This window comes from Rhinolophus ferrumequinum, chromosome 9 (genome assembly GCF_004115265.2).
Source record: "Rhinolophus ferrumequinum isolate MPI-CBG mRhiFer1 chromosome 9, mRhiFer1_v1.p, whole genome shotgun sequence".
In the NCBI taxonomy this organism is placed as follows: domain Eukaryota; kingdom Metazoa; phylum Chordata; class Mammalia; order Chiroptera; family Rhinolophidae; genus Rhinolophus; species Rhinolophus ferrumequinum.
Window position 1 is genome coordinate 33,060,615 of NC_046292.1, and position 19,557 is coordinate 33,080,171.

The following is a 19,557-nucleotide window of genomic DNA, read 5'->3' on the forward strand; positions in this document are numbered from 1 at the left end:
AGCACTTACTGACTGCTCACTCTTCCTCCCCAGCAGCCAAGCTCCCAGACAGGATCTGGAAGTCTTCTTGGTGGGGGAGAAGAGGGAGGAGCCCTGATGGTATAATTCCAGGTCTCTGTCAGCAGGGTGGAGAGGGGTTTGGTCTGGGCCTAGCATTCCAAGGCTAGACTGGGGTGTCTCTTCCTAAGAAGGTGGTGGGAGAAGGATGAACCAGACCCCACCCCAAGGCAGCATCAGCAGTGGCCCCTCTCACCTCCAACTCTACCAAGGCAGCAGGTGGCATCTGAGGCTACAGACAGTGAGCTAGAAGAGACAGGACTGGAGCCTGGGGAGGAGGCCTTACACACACACACACACACACACACACACACACACACACACAGAATGAGGGTGGGAAACTGCTCTGAGGAGAGGTTATCAGCTCCAGGGGCTGGAGGCTTCAAAGATTAGGGACCATCGACCCATGTGAATTAATAGAGATGACCTGCTCAATACCTACTGAGATAGATTTACTCTCGTTCAGGTCAGTGGGCAGGGGAGACACCAGGAGAGGCAGAGGCAGAGGCAGAGAGGGGGGTCAGAGGAAGGGAGACAGAGCCCCAGGGCTGGTGGAAAGTGCCTGGGCCTGGGCAGAAGAACAGCAAAGCCCACCCTGGAAATGGAAAGCAAAGCTGATGAAGCCAAGGGTAGATGAGCGGGGAGACATGGCCAGCAGGGGGGGTGGGCCACCCTCACTGGGCACCACTGGCCTGGGTTCCTACAATGAGAGGGGCTGGCCCAGAGTTGCAGTGTCTTCCCCCTATCCCTCAGCTTTCCTGTTTCTTCATGCAAGGCGGCCTCCTTCCCTCTACCCTCCCTCCCTCCAATGCCCTTACCCACCTGGACAGAACACAGGCTGAGCTCAGACCCTGCAAGCCTAGCCAGGCCAGGAGAAAGGTCTAGGCTTTGCATAGGCTTGGAGAGCCCTTCTTTTCTCATCATTTCTACTGGGTGACCCAGCCCTCCACCACCACCACCACCACCACCACCACCACCACCACCACCACCACGACACACACACACACACACACACACACACACGCACTCCCATATGCATGTGTGATGTTAGCCAGTGTCACCCAAATACTCCTACAATCCTCATCTCATCCAGGTAGCCAGGCAATCTCACCAACAGGCACACTCCTATATTCATCCATCCCCCGTCTGACACACCTGTTCTCAAGGCTGCTCACAGGCACCCCCAGTATCAGATAGTCTTTTGTTCACAGTCACACACTCCTCTCCCATCGGGTCCCCTTCTAGGTCTCCAAGAGGTTGGAAGGACCCCAGAATCCAAGGTGCTCAGCCAGTGGCCTGGCAGTCCGGCCCTCCCTCCTGAGCTACACCATCGCAGAGGACCTTGACTTCAAAGGTGCTTTATTGAGAATGGTGGCACAGGGGGACTGCACAGTGATGGACACACTGAGACTTTCAGGGTCAGAGGAGCTCCTCACCACTCACCCAACTTCAGCTCTAGTCAGACAGAAAGGGTGGGGTGTGCTTGACTTAGCTGTACCTTAGGGACTGTCCTGGCACCAATCAGACCCCACCCCAACTAATCCCAAAAGGTCATGTTGGGGTCGAGACAGGGAGGGTGAGGAGGAACAGAAGGGGGAGCTGGTGACCTTTCACAGTGCAAAGGGACAGGAGACAGCCCAGGCTGGCATTCCTCCCCTTCCTCCCTCCCCTAGTGGGCGCGGGCCTTGCTCATGTTAGTTCCTCTCAGAGTGGCTCTGTTCACAGTGCCCACATACCATGGGTGGTGTTGGTGTTAGGGATCCAAGAGCCAGGGGCCCAGTTTCATCAAGTCTAGGGAGTGAAGTAAAGTAGGGCCCAGCAGAACCCACCTAAAGAGCAAGAGCAGCCTGGACACCATCACCACATTCTCCCCTCCAAAGTTTCAGAGATGGGACAGATGAGGCACCTGTGCCCAGCACCCGACCTTAGGAAAACTTCCTTTTTCTTGTCTTTTCTTTCTCCTCTTCCTCCTCCTTTTTTTCCTTTCATTACACTGAACGCAGAGACCCGGGGTAGGGGAGTTCCGGCCGTGTCCGCTAGGGGGCGGCGCGCTCCCGGGGCAGGTTGAGCCTGACCCTGTCGGTACGTGGTGAGTAGGCGGCTGCAGGCGCCGGGGTGTCCAGGGCGAAGGGACCCGGGCTGGAGCGGCCGGAGGACGCGGCCGAGGCGGCAGGGCTGAGCTGCACCGCGGTGGTGTCCTGCGCCGTGCGCTCGCTGCTCTCCATCTCCAGCGCCACTGGCCCGGTGCCGCTGCCACCCTGGCCCTGGCCCTTGGCTGCTGCCCAGGGACGGCGGGACGCAGGGCCCCGGCGGCTGCACGCGCAGCAGGCCGCGAAGCAGCCGAACGCCAGCACTAGCAGCGCCGGCCCCACGACCAGCGGCGCGTTGTTCCCGGGCAGCAAGGAGGCGAAGGAGCCCACCAGCGTCACGTTCACGCCCGCCAGCAGCATGCACAGCCCGCAGGCGCAGCACAGCGCCGGCGACGGCAGGCGGGGCAGGAGGCCCTGGGCACGGCCTGCGGGTGCCCGGGTGCCCGTGCAGGGGCTTCCTGGCTCTTCCCTGTGGGCAGCATCAGCCCGAGGACACCAGGCACTCATCAAGCTCCCTCTTGCCGCTGGACTGGACCAGCCCCCATGTCAGTAGCTGAGCTCACAGTAGTCCTGTGGACACAGAGGAAGACGAGGGGTCAGCGGGGCATCTGTTTCCAACCCCACTCTTAGTTCTGGGGGCTGCATTCGGTGCCTGTGAGTGCAGAGGTCATCTTGGCCCGTCCCCTGCCCCTGCCTCTGTGAAGCAACAGCCAAACCCATATGGGAAGAGCCTGCCCATTTTTCCCCACCCAGTACTTTGACTACCTCTGGCCAATCTTGCCATCATCCCTCCTTGCCTCCTCCAGAGAGACACAATCCTTAACCCTCTCTCCTCCAGGAAGCCTACTTGGGCTAATTAAGTGAGTGAATGGCTGTAAAGTACTCAGCATCATTATCAGTAGTCTTAATTAGAGGGCAGGTGGCAGCTCTTGGGATCTAGACAATTCCCTCCCCTCACTGATAGAGGGCCTTATAAATCATCTTGTGTAGCCCTCCTTGTCCAGAAGAAGAAACTGAAGCCCAGAGAGGTCTAGCAATTTACCCAAGATCCAGGACCAGCAGCTAATGACCTGACACCTGGCCTGTGTGTCCTCACCCTTGGCTCTGGTAGGCACAGCACTGACATGAACTTTCCTGAACATCAGATGAAACCCTGGAGTGACCACGTGAGAGTGAGGAGCTCCTGATGTTTCAGATAGCCAGTGAGAAGGGACAGCCCTACGTGGGCTGGGTTGTGCTGCAACAGATCCAAGGCTCCTGGTCCTTTCTAGACTGGGTATTCTATTTGATTCCAATCCTACCCCCATTTCACCCCGCACGTCCACCCACCCCCAGGATTCTACTGTTGAACCTGGACTTAAAGCCCGATCACTGGATGCTAGAACTCCTTTCTAGTACTCTCTAGTTTTATCTGGTTCTGGGCTCTATCACTGGATTCTAAAATTCTGGGAATGCAAGCAGAAGCAAGGGTAAGGTAATCAGAGTCTAGGGATTTAAGACCTCTATTGAGAATTCTGTTCTATAATATGAAATCACAGGTACGAAAGCCCTCAAAGGCTGAGATCATTACTATGAAGCTGTGTTAGAATTGTGAAAAAATGTTAGAAATCGTGAGTGTAAATGAGAGGTTTAGAATCAGATGGTACCACAGGTGGAAGCAGAGCATGCAAGATGAGTAATGGAGCATGACCCGGACCAGTGGTCTAATTCTCTATGCTTCTGTGTTAACACCGGTAATTGGGGCTAATGAGAGGACCTACCTCATAGGGTGTAGCGATAATTAAATACTTTAAATTAAACTAAGTGCTTAAAACAGAGCCTGGAACATAGTGAGAATTCAATAAATGTTAGCCATGTTGTCATTATGGTGGTTGATAGAGAAGGGGAATATAAAGTCTCAGATCTGGGAGGTTGGTCTTGTCAACTTTGCAAACAGAACAATTGGTCTGTCCCTCAGGTGGAAGGACCCTAGGGACAGGTCCCAAGTTGTCCTTCCTGAGTGTCCGAAGCCTGCACACAGTGGGGTTGGAGAGAATTTGCAGACTAGGTGAGTGAAAATGAGGGCTAGTGCCAGGGAGAGGCAGCTCACGTCCTCACTCTGGACACAAGTTGGAATCAGACTGGTCCAAGCAGGTCACATGGCCTGCGGGGTCATTTCCACATCTGCCCAGATCTCATGACTTCAGGGCTCCCTTCCCTGGCACCATGGTGAGAGGTGGCAGTTCTACTGGGACTCCAGCCAGAAGCACCTGGCTGATACACTACGCTGGCAGGAATTTAGAAATCCCAAAATCCTGGCAAAGAAAGTACATGTTGACCCTCGAGGGCATTTACAGAGCACAGATTCCTCGGGAAGCTCCACATTTGCATGGACCATCTGCTTTCTTTAACCTGCAGCTGTTGGTTCTGCCAGGCAGAAATAGTAACCACTAAAGGGTACAGAGATTTACAGCTTGCAAAGCACTTCACATTCATGACATCATTGAACGGTACAATTGCTTGATACTTATTAAACCACCACTGAGGAAATGGAGGCTCAGAGAGGGAAGTGGAGCTGGGCTCTCGTGGCTGGACTGAAAGACAAGATACCCTGAGACCAGAGAACACATGATCTGGTTTACACTGTATGCAATCTTGCTTCATCTTAAAGAGAAGGGTTTGATCACCTTGGGATTGATGTAAATCCCAACCTCTTCTTCCTGTTGCTCCCAGGAGGGGCTGTGAGATTCCCAACTCCCCCCTTTCAAGCCCTTCCCCGCCTCATCAATATCCAACATTATCTGACAAAGGCAGGTCTTCCCTCCTTTGGTGACGGCTCAGTCTGAGGCTGATGGAGGAGGGAGCCCTTGATGGAGGGGATGGAATCTGGCTCTTCATCTTACCTCACAACTGACTCCTGAAAGCTGACACTGGACAAGAGAAGGGGAGACCCTGAGTGGCTGGTGGCTCCAAGGCTCTCCTTTCTTTTCTCTTATAGGGAACACTCCTTGTCTTTGGGTTTGAGCAGTTTTACTATGATGTACTGAGGTAAGATTTTCTTTGTATTTATCCTCCTTGGACTTTCTGGTGCTTCTATAATCTGTGACTTGATTCCCTTCCCCTCCCTCCGGCCTTCAGTTTTGGAATATTTTCAGCCATTATCCTTTCCCCCATTCTCTCCCTCCTCTCTTTCTGAGACCTTAATTGCACATGTGTTCAACCATTTGACACTATCCTACATGTCTCTTACACTTTATTCTGTATTTCTAGTCTTTTTTCTCTCCTTGTTTGTCTAGTTATTTTCTACTGATCTATCATCCATTTCACTAATCCTCTCTTCACCTGTCTTCTCTGCTATAAAATTCATCTATTCAGTTCTCAATTTCAGTTAACTTTTCAGTTCTAGAATTCCCACTTGCTTATTTTTCATAGATTCCCGTTTTCTGTTGAGAGACTCTCTCTTCTTATCTATTTTCTTGAATGTATTAAACCCTTTTCAAGTCCATGTCTGAAAACTCCAACATCTAGATCTCTTGTTTCTATGGTCTGTTTTATTGTTCTTGGTGTTTGGTCATTTAGTCTTATCTCCTGCAATGCCAGATAATGTTTTATTAAATGTCCAACACTGTAGAGATAGCACAAGGCTCTGGATGATGTCATCTTCCTTCAGAGAAGATATTTACTCTTGCTTCTGACAGGCAGCTAAAGAAGGGAGAGGTCATCTTAACCCAATCTGGGGTTGCACCAACTAGGAGCTGTACTTCAGTCTTCCTGAGTCTGGTCTATATCTGGTTAGCTGTTACTCCCAGAGGATAGCCCTTTTGGGGCCCCCCAACTAAAAGTTGGAGATGTGTAACAGGGCCTCTCCCCTTTTTAAGCCCTCAATTCCAATTTTGAATTCCCAACTCAATGGCCACTGCCCCCTACAAACTGAAAGTGCCTTACGGAAAAAAGTGAAACTGAGTATTACTTCTTTTCTCTCCAAGATCTTGGCTCAAGTCCTTATTGCCTTGGTAGTTCTCCCATGTCCTTAAACAGAGTTCCTACATGTTTAATTCAGCATTTTTCCTTATCCTCAGTGAGTGAGTTGGTCTGATACAAGCTGGTCTATCTTAGCCGGAAGCAAGTCTAGATGAGAATCTGAAATTAGCACTTTCAGATTGCTAAATTAATTGTGCTATGCTGAGCACTTGCAATAACATACGGTTAAGTTATTACTGTTACATCTTCATTTAATGTAGGTGAGGATACTGAGGCCCAGAAGGATTCAACTCACCCAAGACCACTGAGTAGCAGTGGTGGTGCCAGGATTTTAAACCTGGTGTCCTGACCCCAAAGCCTGAGCTCTCAACTTTGCACAGTGCTAGGTTTGCTAAATGCTTGTTGAATGACGGAAGCACAGGGAATAGACTCTCCCCAAGGCCCAGTAGATAAGCTCCTGCAGTTAGTACTTACACTGCTCAAATGTCAACAGCAGAGGAGGAAGCAGGGTATGTTTTGTGTGTCTCTCCAGAAGGTGAACTCCTTGGCCTTACCACACTCAGTTCAACAAAAGCAAATGCCTGCCCAGGGGCTCAGCGTCCAGGAGCTAATTGCCAATAATGATTCTCATCCTCTCCTGGTTGGCAGAGCTCCGTGGAAGATAAAACTACTCCCAGAGTCTCCATCCCAGGCAAAGAAAGGGTTAAGGGTCCTTTCTCCCTCCATCCTGATGAACTGGGATCTGGGGTGCGCAAGAGTAAGGAGTTGAGGTCACTCAGCTGTTGCCATTCAATTTGCACCATCATTTTCACCTGGTGGACTGTGGCCCTCCAGCTGGGGCTGCTGCAGTACTGGATACTGTTTTGTTGTGGATGCTCTATTGTGTGGTGTCACTGGTGCTGTTCACTAACTCTTTATGGTTCTGCCCCGTTCTGAACACATGTTAAGGTTGCACTTGCTGGCCAATTTGTGATTAGGTGGGGCTGTGGGACTAGTTCTGGCCAAAGAATTGTGACATGTATCACTTCCAGGCTGGGATATTGAATTTCAGAAGCAGGACCCTCTGAGTTGATGCTATTGCTATCCCAAATCCTCCAAGCCCTTTCTGTTTCATCCCACGCCCCGTCCCCACTCACATTTCCTGAGCAGGAGGGAGGGGCATTGCTCTGAATTTGTTGTTAGGATTAGTTGTTAGGATTAGAACGGATCTTCTCTTTGGTGAGCACTCCAAGCTGCTGAGCCCACCGAGATCACCTAGTTCAGACCCTTCAGCTACAGGTGGGGGAAAAGGAAGCTTGGGTGGGGAAAGTTACGGAGGGAGTCTATGGCCGAGCCAGACCAGAACCCGGCTTTTCCTTACCCAGTCAGGGCTCTGACCACGGCTGTTAAGCTGCCCGCGGCCCTGATCAAGCAGTCACCCTTCCTGCTGGCCTGCCTCTGGCAGGGGAGGCCTCGTGGTCTCTATTTGGGAGTCCAGGCTGGAAGCAGTTTGGGGCAGGGACAGATCTAAGGCTGGGCCTCAGATGACCAGGGCTGTTTATTTTGGTTTGGTTGGGCAACTTGGGAGGGCTGGGACCCCTTTCTGAGCCTCAGATCTTCTCTGAATGTAAAGGGAATAATTTAACCAGGTATTGTCTCTGAACTTGTCAACCTGCTGTCCCACCTTGAATTACCTGGGGTTTGTGGAAGGTGTTTAGAAATTACTGTCACTATATCAAATGGGCTCATAAAAATGGTACATTTATCTGTAATATGGCTATTTTTTGCTTTGGGCTGGGATTAAGTCATTTCCTTGAGAAGCAGCCTGCTACACAGGTTGATTTTGGGGGAGGGGTGCTGACGTGGAACAGGACCTCTGCGCTAAGGTAGACCTGGTCTACCACAGTTATTCTTCACCCCAGCCCTGTGAGCTGTTGCAGTCCTGAACCCAATTCACAGTGAGGAAACTGAGGCTCAGAAAGGTGAAGGAACTTTCCCCAGTTTCCTCAGCTGTAACAAGTAAAGCTAGGATTTGTATCTGGTTCTGTCAGATTGAAGAGCCTATGTTGTTTCTGCTACACCAGAATTTCTCCTTACTGGAAGGTATAGAGATGTTTGATTATTAAAAATATGTAGTAATTGATGATTACAATCCAACAAACCATCCACAAGCTTGGGACCCAAGGAGGGTGGTCCTCAGTAGGTGGAGGCAAGAACTCCTGGGGAAGGGGTCTCTATCTGAAGCCCCTTCAGGTCAGCTTGCCCCCTACCCCTGGCCCAGTCCATGGATCTGGGATGTCTGTGTTGACAAGAGCAGTTACTTGACCAGGGCAGCTTTCAGGCCTCCTAGCCCCATGTTCCTGCTCCAAGGGCCCAAGAGGCTCTGGGCGAGGAGGCTGGGCCTTCAGTCCAGACATTAGCCACTGGTTCCAGCCCCTTGTCCTCCATGTGAGATCGACGGATTTGTTTGCTCAGTCTGGACTCTTTATCCCTCATTGGGAACCCCTCTGTTCCCCTTAATCTTAGCCCTTCTGTTCCCCCTCAGTCCCTGAAAGCCTGGGCCAGTCCCCTCCCCTGACCCCAGCCAGCCCCATCGCTCTATCCCCAACCTTCTTCCCTCCCCAGTACACCCCATCCTCAGGGAACCTCCCACATCACCATTATTCATTACCAGCTTATTTGCCTCCCTGGAAGCTCTCAGCTTCTGCTAACTGAACTCACCCTCCCCAGAGCTCAAAGAGCTGCTACCACCTCACCCCAGCCAATTCTACAGGCCCTTTCCCAAGGGATAGGCGTGGGCCTGGGCGCATGCTGGAAACGAGGCTTGAGGATGAAGTCTGAAGGCTTCCCAGCTCCTGCATCTGATTCCCAGGTTGCAACATCCTCACCCCTAAGTGCACGTGCACGCACAAACACACACACATCACACATGTACACTCAGTGTGCAGACATACCCAGAAATATAAACACAGATACATTACGCACTGGGAGTTGCAGACACAGGCCAACAGGTAGAGAGCCCCTCTGTCAGCTGCCTGCCTATCTGGTCGAAATGAGCTGCTGCTCAGCAGAGGTACCTCTGGAGGCTTCTCTTTGCCTGAGAGTGTGGGCGTGGAGGGGAGCTACTTTGGCAGTGAGGAAAGCAGGAGCCCCTGGGAGAGGTGATGAGGGGGGTGGGGTGGGCAGAGAACATTCCAGCTGCTCTGATGGTACCCTCCCGTTTACAGTGGGTTCTCTGCCTGCAACAGGTAAGCGCTCGCAGTTCCTCTCACCAGGACTCAGTTTCATGGGTTTGGTATACATGGTCTCTGCTGGCCCTCCAGGCTGCGGCTTCCGGCTCAGCGGAGGGGTCCTAGTGACACAGGACTCTCTGCAGCAATCAAGCTCTGTGTTCATTAGACCAACTCTGCACCTGCCAGGCAAGGTGACCCCACTGCTCTGGGTCTCCTGTTCTTTCTCTTCTGGTTCTCCCTGGTGCTCTCAGACTTGCCCACCAGACTCCTTAGGCCACAGCCCCAGTTGGACCATGTCTGTGGCCAGACTTGGATCTCCAGCCTCAGCCTGGGCCTCCACCACCACTCCATACAATTCAGTTGTCTGGAGCCAGCAGACTGGCTGGAGTGGACTGCCCTTCCTGCCCACCTCCTTCCAAGGATGTAGGATCAGTTCTTCCCCTTCTAGCCCAAGTCCTACCTGCACCCCTGAGGGACTTCAGCATCCTTTGCACAACTGTCCCACCCTGTGCCCTCCTAGTTCCTTGGTTCCTCATCCTCAATGCCCAATTCTCTATTCGACTCAGTTACCCAACCCTTCGTCACTTGGGGACCTCATCATCCTGTCATCACCCTGAACAATTCCACCTCTGAGAAACCCAGACATCTTACTTGACTATAACCCCTTTGCTACCTACTATGTGTTCAGCACCTACTATGTGTCAAACACTGTTCTAATCCCTTTATATTATTAACTCACTTAAGCCCTGTGACAACCCTATAGGTAGATGCTATTGCCATCTCTGTTTTCAGATGGGGACCCAGAGGCTCAGAGAGCTTGAATTACTTGCCCAAGGTCACAGACATGGTGATACTATGTGGCAGACCTGGGATTCAAATGTACCTAGGCTGTGTCTTCTAAACCTGGGCTCTTTACCACGGCTCCACAGTACCTCTTACTGCAACCGTTTTCTGAGATGATGCAATCCTGGAACTCCACATTTTCTCATGAGTCTCTTGCCTCCACTTCTTTCTACATCCACCGAGAACCCGCAATGTTTTACTTCAGTCACTCTCTTGCAATTTACCTTTTCTTTCAACTTCTTCCTTTATCCTTCTACTGAAGCTGCCCAACAAAACCTTAATCCTGTATCAGCCAGCTTACTGCCTCCTCCAAGTTTCTGCCCAAACCGCTAACTAAGCCTCGATAGGCGAAAAGAAAATCACGAGCTGGGCAGCATGGGCCCCTGTGCATCCAGGTCTCTGGCATGTCTCAGGCCCTCAAGGCTTCTGGGAAACCTCTCCCTTCCTGGTCAGTGCTCATCAACCCACCTCACTGTGCCTGCACCTCCTCCTGGTGGCATTTAAGCCTCTACCTCTTAAAACAAAACCCTCCTGCAACCCCACATTTGTTTCTATTTGTTCCCTTCATGAAAGTGCTGTGTATACTCCCTACTTTACCTCCTTCTCAAGAGTCAGTCAACTCCCATCTGGTTTCTGACCCCGTTCCTCAGCGCTCTCCAAGGCCACCAGCTGCCTCCTTGTTGCTAAATTCAATGAACACTGTTCAGTCCTTAGCTAATTAGACCTCTCCACAGCTTTGGCCCCGCTGAACCCTCCCTCTTGGAAACACTCTCTTCCTCTTGAAAACAGTCTCCTTAAATTTCACCTACTCCCAGCTAGAACCCGGGGCTTCATTCTTGCTCTTTCTTCTCCCTCAGGCTTTCCTTCACACATTTCCAATCCAATCTGCCACCAAGCCAGGTGGGTTGATGCAGGTTCTTCCCTCCAGGTGTCTCTAGAATCCAGCACTTCCTTTCTGGTCTCACTGATCCCCTACTCTACCCCTTCCCCATCTCTCCCTGTGGGTTAAAATCCCAGCCCTGACTCCCTCAGGTGGTCCTTGTGGTTTTGCTAGAGTAGAGCTGAACTCACCAGTGTCGTCTGGTGACCATGTTGCTCCCTGGGCTTGAACCATGCATTCACTTGACCTTCACCTAGCTTACTCCAGCTTCATTGTCAGAGTACAGCCGGGACTCATTTCCTTCAGGAAGCCTTCCTTAACTCCCCACATTTGCAGGTGACGGCTGACTCCTGTGTCCAGGTCTGCATCCCCCAATGGTCTCCCTTGAGGACCAGGATTACATCTGCCTTGCTTGCAGCTGCGTCCCCAGTGGAGTGCCTGAGTCTCCCAGGGGCCCAGGGAATGTTCGTTAAACAAATGGTGAAGGGAGGAATTGGACAGAGGGGCCCCTGATATGTCTCCTGCCTTCCTGGCTTCATCTGTCTTTTGGTTTTGAAGCCACTCTGCTCACTTTGGGCCTGGGAGGGTGTGGTGGGCAGCTGGGTGGGGACTGGAGGTGGATTCTAAGGTAGATTACTGAGTTAAACGGGGAGGGATCAGGGTAGAGCAGAGGGAGCCAAGGCAGCCACTCTGTGCTGTGTCTCCTCTTCTGTTTCCCTCTCTTTCTTGTCTCTCAAAATAACCCAGTCTCAAGGCTACAGGTCCCTGACCTCTTGTCTCGCACTACTCAGTTCCGCTGCTGTTTAGGGCTGGATGGAGTGTCTCCTCCATCCCTTAAAGCATCCCCTCCTCCTTGCTCTCTCCCTTCTCCCCTCTCATCTCCTTGCCCTCCCCCCAGTCTCCCCCAACTCGTGTGGCTTTCACTAGCTTGAACCAGTAGGTGGTGGTCCCCTGAGCATCCAGGGCTAGTGGGAGGGGGAGAGATCCCGAGGGGAGGGGAAGGGCGGCGGGGGACCCCGACTTGGGGGTGGGGTGGGGATGGTGGACTGGTTCTCCTTACTCACCCGGCAGCTCCGAGGTCCGGGCCCTGGGGGGGTCTGCCCCTGGCGGGCACCAGCAGGAAGGGTCCAGCACCAGCCGCAGCCGGCCGCCTGGGTTCTAGCGTCCTCTCCCGCGTGGTCGCGGCCCCTCCGCTCCCCTCTGACCCCGGGAGGAGCGGAGATCTCTCGAAGTGTTCTGCTCCCCTCCGCGCCGCGCTTCTCCCCTCCCACTTTGGTTACGCGGGTTTCAAGCCCCCTGCGGAGAACCCCAGCCCGCCCGCACGCTGGGGTCTGGACTTGGCGAGTCCGCGGAGGACACACCGCCCCTCACTCGACAGCGAGCCAGTGGTGTAGGTCGCACTCATTCTGTCTTCAGCCCCAGCGAATTCCCCACCTTCCCTGGATGGAGCTGTGGGGGCAGGGAGATTTTTCCAGGGATGGTGCTTGTTCCCAATCACCGTTCCCTAATCCCCCTCCACCAATCCTGCCCACAGAAAGGAGTGTGGCCACGCGCCCCTTACGGAGACAACTCTCTCCGGGTGGGATTGGGAACTACCCGCCGGGGTGGAAGGATGGAGAGGGAGTGCTCAGGTTCCAGGCCCACCAGGCTGGACCGTGTTAGAGGGGGTGCTGGGTGGGCATCCGAGTGGCTGACTTTCCAGAACCTGGAGTTCAGCTAGAAGAGCACCAACAACCTCCAACCTCGCCCTTCATTCATTCACCCATCCATTCATAAACCCTCCCTGATGTGAACAGGTGCCAGGCACCCTCCATCCCGACAGTGGCCATGTGAGGGCAGTGCTGTCCTCATCCTCCATCTGCAGATGAGGAAACTGAGGCACAAGGCCTCACAGCCTCTTGGCTGGTACCTGAGGGCAGAACCAGAATGTGATCTTACGCCGGGACTCCAGCCCCAGCCTGGTCAGTTCCCCAGGTTGGCCCAGCAGGGAGGTGACGTCCAGACAGCCGCCTGGACCAGGCACTCCCTGCCTTTGATGTGTTCTCAGCACCCAGCCCAGGCTGGGCAGGCACAACCACCGCTGAGGCAGAACAGGGCTATTGGATAGAACTGATTTCGTTTATTGAACAGTCTGCTGGCTCAGCAGGGTCCAGTGACCTGTCCCTGTGCACACCCCTGCCAGTGCTTAAATGTTGGCGAGTTCGTGAGCTCCTCAGAGCTGAGAGGGCACTTCCGCCTAACACTACGCACCACATCACCCCGCCTCCTTGCCCCAACCTCACCTTCTTCCAAAGCACGGATGGGGAGAAGGCATGTGTCTCCACATGGACCACTCCTGTGACCAGTTTGAGGCGATGGAGGTACTGAGAGTGGAAATACACTCCGGGAGGGGTAACTAGACATTTACCTGCACTAGTGGGAAGGAGGTCTCAGGGAGCCCATGGCAGGGGGAAAGAGGAACCAGGGGCTGGGGCCTCAAGAAGTCCCCTAGTTCTTCTCCAATGGACGTAGCTCTTGCCTTTCTATGTGTTCATTCCTCTATTTATTGCATTCTGATCCCCAACATTGCTCTGTGTCTTCCCCTGCTAGACATTGGGGATACCATAGCCCTGCTGGAGATCATGGCTGAATAGGGGGACAACGCACCCCACAGTTCTGGTTTCATTTTCCCCACTGCCATCCTCCCCACCCTTGGGCATCTTTGGGGGCTCTGCAGGTGACGCTTGGAGATAGACAGGAAGAAGGGTTTCCATATTGATCAAGAAGGGCCACCAGACCTGAGTTATTGTTGGTGATAATGAGGTTGACAGAAGGAAAGGAGAAGGGGCAGCGAGCAGACAGGAGGGAGGAGAAGAGTGAAATGCAAGAGGGAAGTTGACTCCCCGCAGGCTGGAGGAACCAAAGGCTTCACAACTGGCCAGTGTTTATGAAATTGAGCCCCTTTATGGAGGTCTGTCGTTTCTTCCATGGTCAGGGAGGTGGTCCCTGTGGACTGCGCAGAGAATAGCAGACGGTAGAGCCTTGTGTGGGGAGAGAGAAGAGACCTGGGTGCAAGGCCTGGCTCCACAATCTCTCATTGTGGGATCCGATGAGTCCTTTTCCTGCAGGGCCTCAGCTTTCCCATCTGTATGGTGAGATAGTCTACCCCACTTTTGGTTGGGTTTACCTTTTGTTGTGCCTAGCCCTCTGCCCCCTCCTCTCAAGGGCGGGAAATAGACAAGAGCCACTCAGAGGGATGTGGGCTGTGAGGGAGGGAGGTCCTGGGGCTGCGGGAGCACAGCAAGTCTGGGGAGACTTCTGAGAGGAGGTGTCATCTGCACTGATCCTTCAAGAATGAGACGCTTCCTAGCTTGTCTTCTGTTCCCCAAACAAGGACAGAGTCCACATGGAGCAGATGTCTCTCTACACGTCAGACGACTGCTCTGCCTTGAGGGTGCAGGTATATGAAGAGCAGTGTGGAGGGAGGAGCAATGTTTTCTGCACAGCCACAGGCACCTGGGCCTGGTCCTCCCCACCCCGAATCCTGTGGGTACATGGGGTCTTGAAGTGGCTCTCTAGGGAAAGCCTGGGGAATGTTTTTTGGTTTTTTGTTTCCATTAAATTTAAGCCATTAACATTTATTGAGCACGTACTGTGTGCCCTGATGGTGACTGGAAAAGGGCAATATACAGTAGATTTAAATAGGATTAGTAATTATTTTGTGAAAAAGAAGGCTTCAACCTGCTGGAGGCTGTTGAGAGAGGGAGACACAGGCTGGTAGAAGAGGCCAAGGAGGGCACCGTGTTAAGGGGATTCTTGCAACTGGGTCTTTAAAGGTGGCGGGTTTTGCTAGGCAGAGAGGAGCAGGGGACCTTCAGGAGAACATAAGCCAAGCTTTGGAGGCTGGAATGTGTTTAGATTGTTCAGGAGCGGTGAGAGGGTGGGGGAGGAGGAAGGAGGGCTGGAAGTCTTGTCTGGAGTCAGATCACAAAAAGTCTTGAATGGTGGGATCAAACAATAAGTCTCAGGGCTGGACTCAGCTCAGGAGCCACCTCCTCCTGGAAGCCTCCAGGCCCATGCCTCACCTGGCTCCCACCATGGCAGGGACCACTTTGTCTAGGATTTGCCCCTGTCTTGTTCATTGCTGCCAAGGTCCCTGAGGAGTTGCCTAGAGTTTTGATATCCTCAAAAGAATCTGATCCAGCTGGTGAGCAAGAGAGGCCCAGGGCCAGGCCTTGGGGGCTAGGAGGCTCAGTCAGGACCCTGTTTGTGGTTCCTGTGGGCCTCTGGTTTGCTTCTGTGGCGAGGCTGGAGCAAGGAACTGGGTATTCTTGGGCCCCAAATTCCAGAGAAACCAGTCAGTAGATCAAAAAGGAAGGGAAGCTCAGCTGCAGTCTGGAGAGAAAATCCAGGTCAAAAACTTGCAACAAGGCCCCTCCTGTGGGGCTCCCAGCTGACACCTTGCTTCAGACCCCGCCTCCCACCACATGGAATCTACTGCCAAGAGCCTTGGCTGGCAGGGCGAATTCAGGTCTGGTGTCTCCAGCGCCTGGTTCACCTCTGGTTTGGACCCAGGAGGGCTCTGAGATTGGGGTGGTGGGCAGGAAGGGAGGGCAGGGCGAGGGCAGCCCCTCCCCCCCAGCCTCAGCCTTCCCCAGTGCCCCGGCCCCCTGGCTTCAGCTTCTCCAGGGTTCTGCTCACGGTGGACAGGCCGCTTCGGACTCCTGGAGGAGAGACCAGGAAAGGGCTGCCTGAGCAGAGAGATCACCTGTTAGAGCAACCCAGAGGGACCTGGGGGCAGAGTGACATAGGATGGAGAGAGAGGGGAGTCCCAGGCTGCAGTTTCAACCCAGTTTAAAGAGGCACCGATGGTCAGAATGGCCCTTCAAGAGGACAGCGGCCTGGCATGGGCGTTAGAGGCAGGACTTCGGGGCTGACTGCCTGATCTCAGTTCTGGGCTTCCAAGCTGTGTCACTTAATTTCCCTGTGCCTCAGTTGCCCCATATATAAAATGAGGCTAACTACAGTACCTTCTTCATTTGATTATCTTGAGGATGGAACAAATTAATATATGTAAAGGGCTTGGGACAGTGTCTGGGATGAGACCTTTGGCTGAGATTTGGCATCCTACCACTGACGCAGACATTGTGGGCTAGGGCCGTCTTTGAGAAACTCTGGCCTTGGAATTTTCCAGTGTGTGGGGTGGGGGAGGAGGAAGATGCCCAGATTCAGGTACCAGCGCTGAGGTTGGATTGCACAGTGGGAGAGGGGAGTGAGAGAATCAACTGGGGCGTGGCACCTAGGGGAGGGGACGGGGCAGCGCGGCGCCCTCTGTCTCGGTGTGCCTGCTGGGCACGACGGACCAACAAGAGGAGCTCAGCTAGCTTGGAGCAAGAAGGATTTTGACTAAACACATGGAAGAACTACCCATCTCTGCAGGCCATTTGGAACTGGGGAGGCCCCTTCTGCTTGTCCCTCAAAGTTTCTTCTGGGGCCCACAGAGCTGCTCAGCCAGAGAGGGAAGGTGGAAGATGGATTCTGGAATTTCTGGAACTTACCTTCTTTATTGCCATTGGTGCTGGATCTTCCCTCCCCATGGTCTGGCCCTGGCTGGGGGTGGATTCTCAGGCTCCCTGCAGAATGAGATCACCCCAAGCCCCTTTAGAATCACTAAGGCATTCTCAAATCAAGTTCAGTTTTGGGGAGGGACGTCCGTCTTGCTGTCTAATCTCTATCCCTGATGCTCTTTGCTCCACTGCATTCCTTTAGGTCTCCTGCACCATCTGAGCTGATGTGGTGGTGGTGGGAAGTGGGCTCTTGAAGGAGAAGATGGTAGATTTTTTTAAGGAGATTAGGGTCCTGGGGAGGCCTGGGGACATAAAGCCCCACAGGATTGATGGAGATGGGAGCACGTATGTGGGAAGCTGAGATGAGGTGGGGAGCTATATGAGGGTCCTAAGGTTTTGGGGGAGGTACAGGGTCTTTATGGTGGCTCAGGGGTGAAGTAGAGGTGATCTGGAGATCGTGGAGGCTTGGGGGAGATGAAGAATCCTATCAGGGGAGACGTGAGTTCTAGGTGCTCTGAGCTGGTCAGGCACTTTTACGGCAGGCTGGAGTCTGCTGCATTGTAGTCATGGCAACGCTTGCACCACACACCCAAACACACGCGCAAACACACACACACACACACACACACACACACACACACCCAACTCCAACAGCCAGGAGCAGTCACACACGTGGGTTCCCGCACAGTGGGCCACAGACTCACACACAAAAGGTCTCACACAGTCCTTGGCAGGGGCTCTGCTGGGGGTGGGGAGAAGACTCACCTATGTTAGGCAGGAAGTGGTCCAGGTTGAGCCGAGCCTTCAAGAAGGGGTAGGCCAAGATGAGGAGCCCTGGGGAGAGAGACACAGGGCTCTCCGTGATGGGGACGGGCCTGGGGGGTGCAAGCTGCATGAAGATGTGTGTGGGCTGTGAACCTGGGGGGTGGTTTGTGAGGGTGATACAGGTGTGCGTGGGAGGAACAGTGTGCAGGTTGGGACTGTGGGGGTGTAAATGGGAGCCTGTGTGTGCGTGCGTGGAGTGGCTCCCTAATGCCCGGCCCCAGAAGGGACAGGAAGGCCCAGGCTCCTGGCTCCAGCCAGCCCAGGTGAGGAGCAGGTTGGCTTCCTTCCCACTCAGCGGCTGGAAATGGGCCCAGCGGCTACCATCACCATCAACCCTTCCCTGCTTTCCCCTCCACTGGGGCCCCCAGTGCAGTCCTGGGGGGTTCTGCAGCATGCTCCTTTCTACCAGGTCCTGCTCTGCCCACTCCCATTTCATCCCCAAACCAAGTGTCTGTGGCCCTTGGCCAGAGTTTGCAGGTACTGATGCCTGGAGCCCACTAGCCTGGTTCTTCTGGTTCTGTTTTTGGCCCAGGGTGGTGGAGTGAGGCAAGGGATGGTACTGAGCGCCACCGTGAGAGTATCAGTGGGATGGGCCGAGATAGACAGATGGACAGATGCCTGGACAGAATATCTGCTGCTGAGACATACCGGGAAACAAAGGAAACTCTTTGTCTGAGTTACATCCTGTCTTGGCTCAAGGAGGGTCCACTGGGAACTCTGTCCTCTTTCACCTGCCCCCTATCCACCCACCCCCAACGAGCTTATGAATCCCACCATAACGCTGAGAGCCCGGGCCTGACACCGGAGGGCGGGAGCAGCCAGAGAGCTGTGTGACAGCCAGCTTCCTCCTCCACGTCTTCCTCTCCTGGGGGTCCACAGAGGGAACCTCCCCCCAGTCTTCCTCTCCCTCCTTTTACCCCCAAAAGCTGCCTTGCTCACACCTCTAGTTTCCACCCTCCCCAACCAATTCCTGTTGACGCAGCCCTTCCCTCCATTTTCGCCTAATCATGCCCCTGCTCCCTCTCCGAGCCCAGCACCTGCTCACCCAGACCAGCGGCGCCAATAAAGATACCACCCATGGCAGCTGCAGCTTTGGACACGGAGACACCGATGATGATGCTGCCGGCTGCCAGGCCGAGGGCCACACAGGCCAGCTGCAGGCAGCGGAAGTCTCTGCTGCTGATGGGGATGTCCATGCAGGCCTACTCAGAGCCCCGGCTCCAGCCAGTGGGGCCTGTCCCCAGGAGCCCTGGAGGTCTTGGTCTTCCTGGCTGTCCCCTTGTTGGAGCTCTCTTCATCCAGGGTGGGAGTTTTGGGGTAGTAAGATTCTGGGCTGGTAACCCTTGGATTTATCTGTAACCCTATCCCACAGCAATCCTAGGGGCCTCCCACCCCTCCTTGACCTAGGATCTCTGCCGGGTTGCCCCAGCTTACTCTTCCTCCCCTAAAGGCCCCTGAAGCTGGAGGCCACTCTTGGGACTCCTGCCTGGCCACATCCGGCCTTGGCTGCCAGAGTTCTGCCGCATGGGATCCTCCCCTGCCAGCCTCCTCTTGGGAGAGCTCAGCCCAAGCTCCCCTGCCCAGGACATCCTGCCCTGGCTCCCTGGAGCCTGCTCAGCTGCCACTGAGCTTCCACTTATTAAAGTTTAAAGCAGTGGAGGAGGTTGGTCCAGGGGCCAGGTTCCTCTGAGATGCAGGCAGCAGGGAGGCGCTGAGTAATTCATGAGGTTGCAATGTGAGCTGCTGCCTGGGTCCCAGAGGCCCACTGGGGCACTCAGCCCAGGTTCCACTGCTGGTCCCTGAGAGGGCAGGATGGGCCGCTGGCTTCACGTGGGGTTCAGCAATGGGATGTTAGGAGACTGCCTGGCCACGTGCTCAGGCCCACCTGCCGTCCTTTGGCTTAGAGGTACACCTGGGGCCTGTGCTTGGGGACTAGAAGACAGAGTGATAGAAGGAGACCCCAAGGAGACTCAAGAGACAGGAATAGCAACTGGGACAGGAGGAGAAAGAGAGGTGTCCCCCCAAGTCCACTCTATCCCCCTGCCTCTCTCAATGTTCCCCACCATCCTGGCAACCTCCAAATGAGGGGTCCTAGTTTGAGGCCCCCTTTTCCTTAGACAGGCTTGGTACACACTTCCCTTTAG

At 54.0% G+C, this 19,557-nt stretch overlaps 2 protein-coding genes across 2 annotated transcripts; both read right to left on the reverse strand.

The window, feature by feature from the left end:
* Positions 1-1,409: 1,409 nt before the first annotated feature.
* Positions 1,410-12,344, reverse strand: TMEM275 (transmembrane protein 275). The gene is given in 3 exon segments (XM_033114944.1): positions 1,410-2,585; positions 2,588-2,717; positions 12,107-12,344. Coding segments are annotated over 2 exon segments (534 nt in total). The 5' UTR covers positions 2,630-2,717; positions 12,107-12,344; the 3' UTR covers positions 1,410-2,093.
* An 838-nt stretch (positions 12,345-13,182) lies between these two features.
* On the reverse strand, positions 13,183-19,037 carry KNCN (kinocilin). The gene is made up of 4 exons (XM_033114759.1): positions 18,459-19,037; positions 17,354-17,422; positions 16,580-16,654; positions 13,183-15,745 (listed from the first exon to the last, which is right to left on the reverse strand). Exons 1-4 carry the CDS (start codon positions 18,607-18,609, stop codon positions 15,666-15,668), a joined length of 375 nt encoding a protein of 124 aa, XP_032970650.1. The 5' UTR covers positions 18,610-19,037; the 3' UTR covers positions 13,183-15,665.
* Between the last annotated feature and the right edge of the window lie 520 nt (positions 19,038-19,557).